Here is a 14,741-nt window from a genome sequence, read left to right on the forward strand (position 1 = left end):
TTTATTGATTGGAGTACTCTCCCTCTTTTTCTTGATGAGTCTGGATAAATGTTTATCAATTTAGTTTATCCTTTCCAAGAACCAGCTTTTAGTTTTATTGATCTTTGGTATTGTTTTCTTTGTTTCTATTTCATTTATTTTTGCTCTGATGTTTATGATTTCTTTCATTCTGCTAACTTTGGGTTTTGTTCTTCTTTCTCTGGTTCTTTTAGGTGTAATGTTAGATTTTTTGTTTGAGATTTTTCTTGTTTCTTGAGGTAGGCTTGTATAGCTATAAACTTCCCTCTTAAAACCGCTTTTGCTGCATCTCATAGGTTTTGATCGTTGTGTTTTCATTGTCATTTGTCTCTAGGTATTTTTTGATTTCCTCTTTGATTTCTTCAGTGATCTCTTAGTTTTTTAGTAGCATACTGTTTAGCCTCTGTGTGTTTGTATTTTTTACATTATTTCCTCTGTAATCAATTTCTTTTCTTTTCTTTTTTCTTTTTTTCTTTTTTCTTTTTTTTTTTTTTTTGCGGTATGTGGGTCTCTCACTCTTGTGGCCTCTCCTGTTGCGGAGCACAGGCTCTGGATGCGCAGGCTCAGCGGCCATGGCTCACGGGCCCAGCTGCTCCGAGGCATGTGGGATCTTCCCAGACCAGGACACAAACCTGTGTCCCCTGCATCAGCAGGCGAACTCTCAACCACTGCGCCACCAGGGAAGCCCTCTGTAATTGATTTCTAATCTCATAGCGTTGTGTTCAGAAAAGATGCTTGATCTGATTTCAGTTTTCTTAAATTTACTTAGGCTTGATTGTGACCCAAGATGTGATCTATCCTGGAGAATGTTCCATTCGCACTTGAGAAGAAAATGTAATCTGCTGTTTTTGGGTGGAATGTCCTATAAATATCAATTAAATCTCTCTGATCTATTGTGTCATTTAAAGCTTGTGTTTCCTTATTCATTTTCTGTTTGGATGATCTGTCCATTGGTGTATGTGAGGTGTTAAAGTCCTCCACTATTATTGTGTTACTGTCGATTTCCTCTTTTATAGCTCTTAGTAGTTACCTTATATATTGAGGTGCTCTTATGTTGGGTGCATATTTACTTATAATTGTTATATCATCTTAGATTGATCCCTTGATCATTACATAGTGTCCTTCCTTGCTTCTTGTAACATTCTTTATTTTAAAGTCTATTTTATCTGATATGAGTATTGCTATTCCAGCCTTCTTCTGATTTCCGTTTGCATGGAATATCTTTTTCCATCCCCTCACTTTCAGTCTGTATGTGTCCTTAGATCTGAAGTGGGTCTCTTGTAGACAGCATATATATGGGTCTTGTTTTTGTATCCATTCAGCAAGCCTGTGTCTTTTGGTTGGAGCATTTAATCCATTCACGTTTAAGGTAATTATTGACATATATGTTCCTATTACAATTTTCTTAATTGTTTCAGGTTTGTTTTTGTAGGTCCTTTTCTTCTCTTGTGTTTCCCACTTAGAGAAATTCCTTTAGCATTTGTTGTACAGCTGGTTTGGTGGTGCTGAATTCTCTTAGCTTTTGCTTGTCTGTAAAGCTATTGATTTCTCCATCGGATTTGAATGAGATCCTTGCTGGGTAGAGTAACCTTGGTTGTAGGTTCTTTCCTTTCATCACTTTAAGTATATCATGGCAGGTGGATTCTTAACCACTGTGCCACCAGGGAAGCCCCTGCCCTTTCATTTTGTCTATCTTTCTGTCCATGTGGTTTTTGTTCCACAGGCTGCAGGATTGTAGTTTTTCTTGCTTCTGCTGTCTGTCCTCTGTTGAATGAGGCTATCTAAGAGGCTTGTGCAAGCTTCCTAATGGGAGGCACTGGTGGTGGGTAGAGCTGGGTGTTGCTCTGGTGGGCAGAGCTCAGTAAAACTTCAAGCTGCTTGTCTGGTGATGGGTGGGGCTGAGTTCCCTCCCTGTTGGTTGTTTGGCCTGAGGCAACCAAGCACTGGAGCCTAGAGGCTCTTTGGTGGGGCTAATCTTGGACTCTGGGAGGGCTCACACCAAGGAGTGCTTCCCAGAACTTCCACTGCCTGTGTCCTTGTCCCCATGGTGAGCCACAGCTGCCCCCCACCTCTGCAGGAGATCCTCCAAGACCAGCAAGTAGGTCTGGTTTAGTCTCCTATGGGGTCACTTCTCCTTCCCCCTGTGTCCTGATGTGCACACTACTTTGTGTTTGTCTTCCAAGAGTGGAGTCTCTGTTTCTCCCAGTTCTGTTGAAATGCTGCAATCAAATCCCGCTAGCCTTCAAAGTCTGATTCTCTGGAAATTCCTCCTCCTGTTGCCAGACCCCCAGGTTGGGAAGCCTGACATGGGGCTCAGAACCTTCACTCTAGTGGGTGGACTTCTGTGGTATAATTGTTTTCCAGTTTGTGAGTCACCCACCTAACGATTATGGGATTTGATTGTATTGTGATTGCGTCCATCTTACTGTTTCATTGTGGCTTCTCCTTTGTGTTTGGATGTGGGGTATCTTTTTTGGTGAGTTCCAGTGTCTTCCTATCAAACATTTTTCACAGTTAGTTTTGATTCCTGTGCTCTCGCAAGAGGGAGTGAGCACATGTCCTTCTACTTTGCCATCTTGAACCAGTCCATCCAAATCTATGTTCTTAAGTGTGCTTTGCTTTCAGAAAACAACACAAATGTGTCTTTGTTTTTAGGCAAATTGTCATTGTGATTAATAAGCATTAGTTGAGAATCTGCTATAAGCCAGGCACTAAAAACTTGGGTTGGGGACTTGACACAATTCAGGAATATTAACAATGTGTCAGCTGAGCAGGATTGATAGTTGCTTAACCAGTTTGGAGACTATTGCAATAGTCTCTGATTTTGCTGTGTCTCTATAAGCTGAAAACTAGAATTCATATTTGACATTTTCTCATCTCTATGTTGGATGGATTTTATAGTCGAGTAGTTTTTTTTTCAGTAAGTATTCAAGAAGGAATATTTCCAGAATTCTCTCATGTTTTGAGATGTCTTTATGTTACCTCTACATATGAACACATTTTCTTTTCTCTTTTAGAAATTCGTGGACATTCCTCTATCATCTTGTAGCTTTGTATTTTGTCAAGAAGAAGTCTGACGCCAGCCAGATTTTGTTGTTATTCTGTAGGGAACTTGTTCTTTCAGCTAGGATACTTGAATTCATTTAAAAAACTTTGTATTTAGTTAATTAACTAGAATTTGTCTTGAAATTATATATTTGAACAATATTTCTGATACAAATAATCAAGACAAGTTTCTTCCTTTATTTCAGGGACTTTATATATATATATATATATGTATATTTATTTATATATATTTAAAAAAATAGTTTTTCTGTTTCATTTCTTGGGCTATTTCAGGAACACTAATTCCCATCTATTGAATTACACTTGTCGTTCCATTTCCATTAGATATTCTTTAATAATGGTTAATATCTGGATTTTTTTCTCTGTATTCATTATGAATTACTTTAGATATTTTCTTTATTAATTTTATCTTCAGACAATTATATTTTGAAGTTGCAGTATCTATTTATAACTATAATGGCAATACTTTTCAATATTTGCTGTCTTTGTACCTTAGCTTTGAAATCTTCCTTTTCAATTAATTCTTATATTTAATGTTTTCATCTCTGGACTTTTGATTTACTAAATTCACATTCTTATTAAATTATTCTATTGCAAGACAAACTGGTATAGAATCTGTACATTCTTTGGTTTATATTACTAGGTTGATTGCTTTGCATACTTTTCTCTTTTGGGGGGGTATAATACAAATGTGTAGTTGTCATATCAGCTCTCATTTTGCTTATGTTCAACATTGGTATCCACATGTAGACCATTGATAGGCTCTGATATTTAAAACTACCTATTTATTATTATAGTAAATATTATATTATTATCTGTTCCTTGGCTGTCCTCCCATGACCATATAAACTTCATATTTTGGGAGTTTTTGTGGTTCTGATTTCCTTTGTTCTGAGCAGAAGTAGCAATCAGTCAGGAAGAGTGAGGGAATAAGAAAATTTTACACAGAGGAAGGAGTTATTCATAATGGCAAGGCACAGAAGAGAGCATGACTTATTTAGGAGACTACATAAAGTTTAGCTAGGCAGAGAGAGAGGCAGGAACCTATCTTCAAGGCTATGTGAAACCATGACAAGTTTAAGGCATGAGTGTTTCATGATAAGATTTGCCTTGGAGAATATTCCTTTAACAGAAAATGTGTAGAATAGATTGGAAGAAGGCAAGACCAGAGGCAAGGGAACGAGTTAGGAGGCCTCTGTGGTAATCCAGTTTGGAAATGATGAATGGAAGGCATGTCTATGGAAATGAAGACCTGGGGAGAACTGGGAGAAATATTTAGGAGAAAGAATGACTACTTATTGGATGTAGAGGCTAGAAAGAGGGAGGGAGAAGTCAAAGACAGCACTCAGGTTTCTGGCTTTGTTGCCTGAGCCTTTTTAATGTACTTCTCTTACAACTTATTTGTCTTTTTTTAAAAATTGAAGTATAGTTGATTTACAATGTTCTGTTAGTTTCTGGTGTATAGCAGAGTGATTCAGTTTTTCATATATATGGATATATGTACACACACATATAAAAAATTCTTTTTCATATTTTTTCCTTTATGGCTTATTGCAAGATACTGAGTATAGTTCCCTGTGCTATACAGTAAGACATTGCTTATCTATTTTATATATAATAGTTTGTATCTTCTAATCTGAAACTCCTAATTTATCTCTACCCCCCTTTTCATTTGATAACCTTAAGTTTGTTTTCTATAATATGTCTATGAGTCTGTTTCTGTTTTGTAATAAGTTCACTTGTATCATATTTTAGATTCCACACAGAAGTGATATCATATGGTATTTATCTTTGTCTGGCTTACTTCACTTAGTATAATAATCTCTAGGTCCATCCACATTGATGCAAATGGCATTATTTCATTCTTTTTTATGGCTGAGTAGTATTCCATTGTATATATGTACTACATCTTCTGTATTTTCAATGGTTGTCTATCTGTATCCTTACTTTGTAAGTTCCTTGACTGGAAGACCTAGTTCATGCCCATCTGTACTTTACAATGCTTAATACTGAGTTTGGCCGATAGTAAGAATCAATAAGTGTGCATTCAGTTAAACAAACTAAATAGGAGATAAAGAAAATCTTAACCATGTCCCCTTTTAAGTAGTACTAATATTTGATTTGCTCCCTTCCCCCATCACACATAGGGCTCTGAGGCAAACAAATGAAACTAATGAAAAGTGAAAAGTAGTGTAGTCACAGTCATGTGCAATATGGTTCTTAAATTACTGCCAGTCAGGACGCACTGGGTAAGCTGCTAAGAGAAAGCATTGTTACCTCCATATTTCTCTGACAGCTTGTTAGTGGTGCACCGGTATTCCACTTTTGTTTTCTTAAAAAAAAGGAAGCGTTTCTTTGTTTCAACCCGGATGCAGTTTTGGGCCTCTGCCTTCGTTAAACCTAGGAAATGGAATACAAGCAAAAAACCCTGAGAATGTACCATGGAGAATTCAGGGAAGAGGTACATGAGGCTCTGGGCACTTGGGGAGCTACAGGTACTCCCTATCAGCACACAACTCCTCCAGTTCCCATGAACTCGAATGATTAATGGCTTTTACTACAGAGGCAGGCCTTCACAGGCCCTGGGACATGTGGAAGAGAAGAGGTATATATGAGTCCCTTCCATCTCCCCCATGGGGATCATGTTGGCGTCTCCATGTTGCCTACACACAATAAATCTCTAAGCTTTCCAGTCCTGCTGGCCACTGCCCTTGTATAGCCCTACAAGTCAAGAGATGAACACATGCTCTGTTTGGTGCCCCACTGACAGGACTTCTTTTGGGGCCACAGCTGATTCTGTGAGAACTGAGTCCATTTCACTTCTTTCCCTGTTCACCACCTAAAATGTAGATCTCATTGGTCACCTTTCCTTCCCGGAACACTCATTCTCATACTTGGCTATGCTTCCTCTCCCTGACTTAGCTGCTCACTCCACCTCTACTTCCAGAACCCTTTCATTTTACTATCAGAAATTCTGACTTCCTGACTCATGAACTCTGCTTTTATGCCCTCGATGACTGTTTGCTCTTTCTCCTCATCTTAATTCAAGCCTATACTTGATATATTTCTACCGTTGTCTCCAAGGGACGTTGATGCTGCCTCATTCCCAGCCTCTTTAGGAGTTGGAGCTGGGCTTGATATCTTCCTGCTTTCCCAGTGCTGCTTTCATAGGATGACACTCCACAATTTTATAACTCTTGTAAAAGTCTTGATGCTCTGAAGCTCAGGACATCCAATTCTAATTCCTTTGGTCTTCATTGTTCTTATCTTTTAACAAACTTCGAAGCATCATTTGTTAAAGATTTTAGTATCTGAATCAGTCTTTTCCACCCCAATGCTAGCCATTATTCTTAATTACTTCAAAACCGATGGGTATGTCAGGAATTGAGTGGGACAGAGCACAGAGAAACAGGTCTGGCTGTTTGGAGGCTAACTTGGTACTGCTTATCTGGAGTAATTTGAGGGGAATAAATGTTTCCTTTCTTTGTTTGTTTGTTTTTTTTAACAGCTTCCCAAGTCACCTGACCTGGTACCCAAAACACCTAAACTAGAATCCAGTTTTTTTGATGTTTAGTTAAAAATTGCCTTGAAAAATACAAGCTCATGAGAGATAGAGCTGTTATGTGAGCTCTTAAGCACCTTAAAGCAAAGTGGTTTAGCAGATACTGATTCTTAGGGTTGCAGGTTACAAGAGGCAGGGAAGAATGTTTTCAGAGCTGGATGCGTCATGTGAGTATGATGCTGAAATTTAAACCTGAGGGCACAGATCACTGAGGAATGAGGCTGAGTAGATGGGGATGGGGCTTCCTACTTCACCGTTTTTTCAATAGTTTGACCCATTCAAAGAGATGTATTACAGGTTGGAGTAAAGAATTCTTGGTTTGATGGCTGTTTTGGTCAGACTGAATAAACACAACTCATTTTTCTTCTGGTAGTATTGTTCTTATAAGGGGGTCAGGCAAATGTTTAGGCCATGTGAGGAATTTAATACGTCTGTGGTGCACAGCTCTTATCCTTTCATTAGGTTTCTACGATTTATAAGTGAAAATTAAATTGTATGTGACCAATTCACTAATTATAACATAATTAATTGACTATAAAGTTAATTACATTTGCTGAGGGTTACAGGAGAGTGCTTAAAGATTTGAATGATGAATCTCTCTTATGAGTCATGGGGTTGGTCATGCAGTGATCAAAATATCAAGGCTTTATCAGTGAATTTCTGTGCCGGCCTTTTCTTCTTCACAAGATGTCCTATAGCTTGTGCCTGACCCATATCCACACTGACACAGGAATTTCTTGATGCTGAAGCACTTGCCCTCTCAAGCCTGAGTGTCCCTCTGATGTGACACAGGGATGAGTATTTCAGAAATGTCCTCAGCTACTCTGAGGAAAGGTCAACAGTGTCAATCAAAAATGTCATACAGATAAATAGTGGGGTGTGTAGTTTTTCTGCTCTAATTCAGAGCAGAAAGTGACTTCCCAGTCAAAGCACTTTAAAATTACCATCTTGTATAACATGATATTTTAATTCTTTAATGTTCTCTGTGTATTCCTGAAATTCTTTTTACCTTGCACACTGAAGCAATGCCAACTTTTATTCAAGGTTTTAAATTCAAGGTTTTAAATTGACTATGGGACACTGTTCAGTAGAGCAATAAATCAAGGGATGCAAATAAAAAGCAATTTAATTTTGTTTTATTCTTCTTGCACTAGAGAAAGTACTATGAAGTATTCAAGTCATTTAAAAAAATTAATGACAAGGGATATAATTCTTATTGAATAAAGCAAATAATTCTTATTGAATAAAACAAATAAAAACTAAGCCTAAACTCTAATTCTACATTATCGAGAAGTAAGGGGAGAAGGACTAAAAGAGGGAAAAGGGAGGTGGCCAGAATATGTATTCATCTGAAGAGTGGGCAAAAACAGGTAAGCACACCCACCGGAGAATTCCATTTTACTGAGATTTGTTTCTGTCTGAGTGAACTTCATCTTAACCACAATTAAAATTGAGCTCCAATATTATTATTGTGACTCAGAGAAGTATATATATACATGGAAATGCACATATTTAATGACTATAAGAATATATATTACATATAAAAATATTGAATATATGGATATATATCTTATTTAATATATTAAATATAAATATATATACACATACTATAAATACTATGTATATATATAGTGTGTGTATGTGTACATAGGTGTGTATGGTTATATATTTCCAGTTTTATATCATATCTCAAACTCCCTTTCTTTCTCTTATTACGTGTGGCTCTGTGTCTGAAGTCTGTATTTTTATTTAAAGAGAAAAAGATGGAAGGTGAGAAAATTTCAGGAAGAAAGTATAGCTCATCACTCTTCATTTTTGTTATGGGGTTTCAACTATTAAAATGCTGGATGGTTGATTAAAGATTCACATAGTTCTTTAACTGACCTGAACTCTAAGCCTCTAGAGGCTTTGCTGTGAATGCATGATGAGTATAGCTTATCAAGTGAGAAATTATTCTTGGCTACAGCAGCAGTGACCAGAATAATTTTATCCCAAGGGTGAGATGAAACGAAGTCAAGGGCCAGAGACTTCCCTGAACGATTTTTGCTCAGCATAAATGTTGATGGAATTCATCAAGCAAACATTGCTCCGGTGGAAAGGATAACTGTAAGGAAACATAAGAGGCAGGCAGTGTGGAAAGCCCATCACAGCATAAGTCTTTTGGATTTCAGTAACTCTGTCAGGCAAAAAATTTTGAAGACCTTCTTACTGAAAATCTTTCTCAAAGACATTTATCCCATCTCCTCTCTAAAAATGCAGATCGTGATGGACATCTGATCAATTAAGGTTTAGAAGGACTCAGGGAAGCCCCATTAAACATTACCATTTGCCATAATGAGATATAAGAACAGAAGGATTGAAACTCTGTTGACCTCAGAGTTGGCTTGGTGTCTTTTAAAATAAATTCTTACTTTCTTTTGTATAAAAGTTAAATGATCAAGAATTCTGATTTATTTAGGGGAATCTGTCAGTTGGGTTCTGGTTATTATACAATTTCCTAGCCATGTTCTCAAGATAGAAGCATCACAAGGACACTGTGTCATTTCACACAGCAGCCTGAAAAATTTCACACAGGAGCCTGAAAAATTTATACAAAGGTACTTAAGTAATAGTAATTAATATTGGCAATCTAGGATAATAAGAAACCAAGATTTATTTTTTAAACCAAGGTTTATATTGTTATTTAATATGTAAGCAGAAAAATATCACTGATTATATCGCAAGATATAAAATTGCAATCTTTCCTCAAATGAAAGTGCTTCCCATCTGGTTTCAAGTTTTGTCACCAGTAGGTGCATATATGGCCCATATTAACTTAGTCCCTTGTCAAGTCCTTAATTGCTTCTCACCCTTTGCCCTTGACTTTCAGTTAAAATCATTAAAAGAAAAAGAATTAGTCCAGTGGCTAGGAGTTTACACTTTCACTATTGAGGGCCTGGGTTCAATCCCTAGTCGGGGAACTAAGATCCCACAAGCGCTCAGCCAAGAAAAAAAAAAAAAGAAAAGAAAGAAAAAAGACTGCCGGTGGATTTGCTGTAACTACAGTTTTATAAAATTGTTATCTTCTATAAAATTGCTATAAGTAAATTATCTTTTAGAGTTTAGTTCCAAGACAAATTTTGTTTTCCTTGAGGTGATGGCATGCATCTCTCTTTAGTTTACCACTACTAAGCAGCTTATGATGTTCTTAACGTCAGGAAATTCTGGGTCAAATCTGATGCCCAAAGAGGTGAAGCCTATTTACTTTTCCTTCTTCTTTTTGTCTGAATTTTCTATTTCTATTTTATTTCCTTGAGTGTGTACTTTTTGGTTTGTCTTCATATCATTTTGGAAATAAAGCAGGGTCGAAATAAAGTCAATAAAAAAGAACTAAGAGGATAGAGAAAGAGAAAAATGTATTGCACACTATCTTATCAGTTAAAAATGAAGGTTGAAGAAAGCGAACCTGAGTTCTTTAGTTCTTCCTTGCTAAACTGATAGAGGAGATCATACACGCCTCCCAGGGAGCCAGAGGTGAAATAGTGAGTCCCGAAGTCATCAAATATCCGGCTGTATAAAGCGGAGTTGTATTCTAGAGGCAAATGGTTAAGTGCTTTCAAAAAGACATCAGAAAGCTGCAGATCTTTAGTTTTCATTGTGAAATTTAAGACTTTTATCACTTTATGGATCCTGATAAAACTGGAATCCTAAATGGAATAGGAGAAAGGATTAAAAAAAAGAAAAAGATTATTAAAGGTAATGAAAGCCTGAGGGATCAAGCATTAAATGTTTACCATCAGCTTCATTCTAACCACAGCATTACAACAATTGTTAACTCTCCATTGCATGTTCCCACAGACAAAATGATAATTTTCATTTTATTTTTTTTCCAGTATTTCCTCAGATGTTCAAAATGGTAAGCAGATTAAGATGACCTCAATCATGTAAACTGTGTGACTGAGGCATGTGCTCTCTACCAAAAAGAGATCAAGTATCAAAAAGTAAATCTTTCTTTCTTGATGGTCAATCGTGGGTGCACCCCTACCATGTTATTATTTAGAAAGCTTAGCTAATGCAAATAATTGAACAAAGATTGTGTAAATTTTCAACTGGAAGTTACACAATGAGATTCAAGTCATAGCTTTGTCAAAGACTCAGGAAAACCATGTCAATTCTCTGGGCCTCAGTTGTCTGGGAAATGTCACCTGCTGCACAGCCTTCATCTATGACGTTTCATACCCCTTTCAACTCCAAAATGTTATGACTTAAAATTACATAAGGAGTAAAATTAAACAAAATTATTTGTATTCTCTCTCCTCTATCCATAAACAGAAATATTTGTTTGGAGGTTCTTTTTTCTTTAATTGTCTTTTGTTATGTCAAATTAATTTAGGATTAGGTGATTGGTATTATGCCCCAAATTTCATTCCATTATATTGTCCTTCTCCATAGCCACTGTTTTATGTGTGTATCCATATATATTGTTCTTTTAAAAAAAACTTATATACTGTAACTGATTTCTCAATTTTAGCAAATTGTAATGTTTAAGTAATAAAAAGAGAGAGGGGCATATTTTAGCCAAAGGTCTTTATTAGTTAAATTTATTACTTAAATTATTATCGCTGTAAATTATTAAACAGCTATCTTTCTGTGTGCTACAATTGTGGCACAAAATGACTGTTAACACAAAAGAAGAAAAACCTCACAAGGCTTGAGGAAGAGTCAATATTCATCCACCTCTCTCTTCCTCCCTCCTTCTCTCCCTTTCCTTACTCTTTCCTCTCTCCTTACCTTCAATACATTTATCTCTCAGCTATCTCATATGCAGTGGACATAGATGTGAACAAGGAAGAAAATATTCAGGTCTTTATGGGGCTTACATTTTAAGAGTCCATTAATTCTAAGTTTAATACTTGAATTTTGTCATGGAGGTGTGGCTTTGGAAAGGTAGAGGGACATTGTGCTTTTAGAAAGAAGCACACTTAATTCCTGAATAACTGAAATGTGCCTGTTTGGATATGTGCATTGAAATGGGTTGTTAAAAATTTCCAGGTTGCTTTAAAAAATGAAATTGTGGAAAATACAAGTGAAATTTTGGTAACTTGACTTAGCACAAGCACCTTCTTGGTACCCCACTTGTCAGTGCCTGATGGCTAGAACTGGCTATTCTGGACTAAAAAATTATGTGACAGTATGTTATTAACCATGTGTGGTCTATTTCAACATTCTGTGAGAGCTTGCTTTATTTTAACCATCTTTTTGTTTGTTCAATTTTGTAAAGAAATTCAAAAAAGCACTGAATCTTGCTGAGATAACTGGTATTTTGACTTGAAACAGACTATCTGCCCAACAAATGTTTAGTCAGATCTTTTAGTGACAAGATAAGTAAAGCATTAAACTCCACTTAAGGGCTTGGATTGATTTTCAAGTTTGTGGGACATTATTTTCTCTATTTGAAGATTGAGAGAGGTTGCAGTAGCATTTTCTATTTAACCTGAGATATCCTTATTCTGCTCAGATCTAATCAAAGATGTTGGGCTGAACCACACAAAGTTGACAATCTTGTAAGTCAAAAATGGTTGAATATCAGTAGTTTCATATGTTCGAACCTGATACTGTGAATAGCCTGAAATGTTTCCACTTTGGGGCAGACTATTAGAGATAAAATAATAGCTGTTTACCTACAGTTAAGGGTTTTACAGATGTTCTCTAGCATGTTTGAAACATTTATAAACCAATTCTGTGAAGCAAACCTTAATTTTGAGACTGATTTTATATATATATATATATATATATATATATATATATATATAATAGATTTGCTTCAGAGCAAGCTGGGGGACTCTTACTGAAAAAAAGCCAGACTCACATGCCCAATCCAAGACATGCTGAATCAATAAATTAAAAGAAGGGTCTGGGGAGGTATCTTTTTACCTTCTGGTAATTCTGACACTGACTTGTCTTAAGAATATAATTTGGTAAGTGTGAGGGGAACAATATGACCCAGAGTCCATTCAATAGTGGACTAAAAAAAAAAAAAAAAAGTGGACTAACAATCTGTGTTATAAAAGGAATTTATTTTATTCTTTTTCAACATGCTCATATCACCAGAGCTGTCCTCTTTCCAGAGTTTGGTGAAATGATGAATAAAGGAATGAATGAATAAGCAAGTAGCTTGAGATATAATATGGTAGATGTGATAGTGGGCAAAAATTAGACAATTGATTTTAATTCCCAACTCTGGCATTTACTCATAGTAAGATCATGGGAGTGACTTGACTTCTTGGACTTTAGTGTAGTGCCTGACACATAGTAGGTATTTGATGAATTCTGTTGAATTAAAAGTAAATATATGGACTTCAATTTACTCATCTGCAAAGTGGTGTTAAAAACATCTACTACCGAGGGGGAGGAGTCAAGATGGCAGAATAAGAGGATGCTGAATTCATCTGTCCTCACAAGTACATCAAGAGGGAGGGGATATATGTATACATATAGTTGATTCACTTCATTGTACAGCAGAAACTAACACAACATTGTAAAGCAACTATATCCCAATTAAAAAAAAAAAAGAATACATCTACAAATAGAAGAATTCTCACAGAGCACCTGCTGAATGTTAGCGGAAGACTTCAGACACCTAAAAGGACAAGAAAAGATCCCCTCACGACTGAGTAAGACAAAAGAAAAGAGGAATCAAAAAAGGGACCAGTACCCCTGGTGGGAAGCCAAAGGTGAGGAGAGGTTCCTGCACTCAGTAAAACCTCCTCATGGTGGGGAAATCCGCTGGGACAGAAAGAGACCTTCAGAGGATCAAAGGGGAATGCAGCAGACCATCTGTGGAAGGCAGGACAAAGTAAGAGCTGTGCGCATGGTCTACAACACAACTCTGCACATCCCAGCCCGAGTCGTGTGTCTCCTGGTGCAGAGGGGGGCTGGGTGCTGGAAAGTGGGGTTTGGAGCATGGACCCAGGGAGTGGACAGCTGTTGGCTGTGAAAGGGACAGGAGTAAGGAGCTCCACAACTGGAAAAATTTATAGAAGCCTGGGACACCATGGAAGCAAGAAGTCATTGTTGAGTGGCACACAAGGGGTGGGGCCGCCATTGCAACCTCCTTCCCCACCCAACTTTTTTGGCCTCTACGGGCACTGGGAGGAGCACCCATCTGAGCAGGCTCACCTGCCCCTCAATCCAAGGCCTCCTCTCCCTGCATAGGCTCCAGGTTCCTGAGCGCTGCCCATGCCAAAGCCTCCTCGGGAATCAGCCCTGGGTGCCCCTGCCTGAGATGGGAATCTGCCCATGCTGGCAGGGGCTGAGTGCTAAAGTGTGGGTTTAAGAGAGCATATCTGGGGAAAGGACCACTGTGGGCTGCATGGATACAACAGGGGACAGGAGTGAGGGGCTCTGAGGCCAGGAATGCCCCTAGAGGAAGTGTGGTCTGCCTAGGAAATGAGGTGCCATTGTTGAATGGTGCTCAGGGGGCAGGGCTGCCACTGCCCCCACATGCCAGCCCCTGCCTCTGCGGCACTGGGAGGGACTCCCACCAGAGTGGGAGTGCATCCCAGTCTGTTGCAACTGTTGGTCTCTGCTGATGCAGACACTTCACACACACCCCAGTTGTGGCTGCCATACCCCTCCCTGGCCTGAGTGAGTAAGTGTGCTCCAATCAAGTGTGGCTTTTGCTCCCTCTTGCCTTGGCAGGGAACAGATGCTGGATGGGGGCACACATGCAGAGGTGGGGCCAAAACCAAAGCTGAGCCTCAGTGGTGGTGTGACTAAGGAGGAGGAAATCACTCCATGAAGCTGTACAAGCCATGGATTAAACCCCCATGATCAGCTTGGTAAATCCTGCATCTGTGGAATACCTGAATAGACAATGAGTGTTCCCACAACAGAGACCTGTCTAACTTTAACAGCAGTGGACTTTGGGGGCAAGTACACATGGAAGCTGGGCCAGGTCGGAGTCTGAGCTGCCCGTATAGAGCCCACAGAGGGTCAAGACCTACCTAGAGGTATTGGAGGGCCTCCTGGGGAGGTGGATTTGGGCTGTGGCTCACTGTGGGAGCAAGGACACTGACAGCGGAGGCCCCAGGAAAATATTCTTATCACTATTATT

The 14,741-nt window shown here is 38.2% G+C and overlaps 1 protein-coding gene across 1 annotated transcript in view; it reads right to left on the bottom strand.

Annotated features, from left to right (window-relative positions):
- Positions 1-14,741, bottom strand: part of C6 (complement C6) — a 400,163-nt gene that overhangs the window by 42,832 nt on the left and 342,590 nt on the right. Inside the window, exons 9-10 of the mRNA XM_059060881.2 lie at positions 10,092-10,332; positions 5,362-5,484 (exon numbers count right to left, since the gene is read on the bottom strand). Of these exons, the coding sequence (XP_058916864.1) occupies positions 5,362-5,484; positions 10,092-10,332 (364 nt within the window). The remainder of the gene's footprint in view (positions 1-5,361; positions 5,485-10,091; positions 10,333-14,741) is intronic.

Source organism: Kogia breviceps, chromosome 4, assembly GCF_026419965.1.
Source record: "Kogia breviceps isolate mKogBre1 chromosome 4, mKogBre1 haplotype 1, whole genome shotgun sequence".
Classification (NCBI taxonomy): Eukaryota; Metazoa; Chordata; class Mammalia; order Artiodactyla; family Physeteridae; genus Kogia; species Kogia breviceps.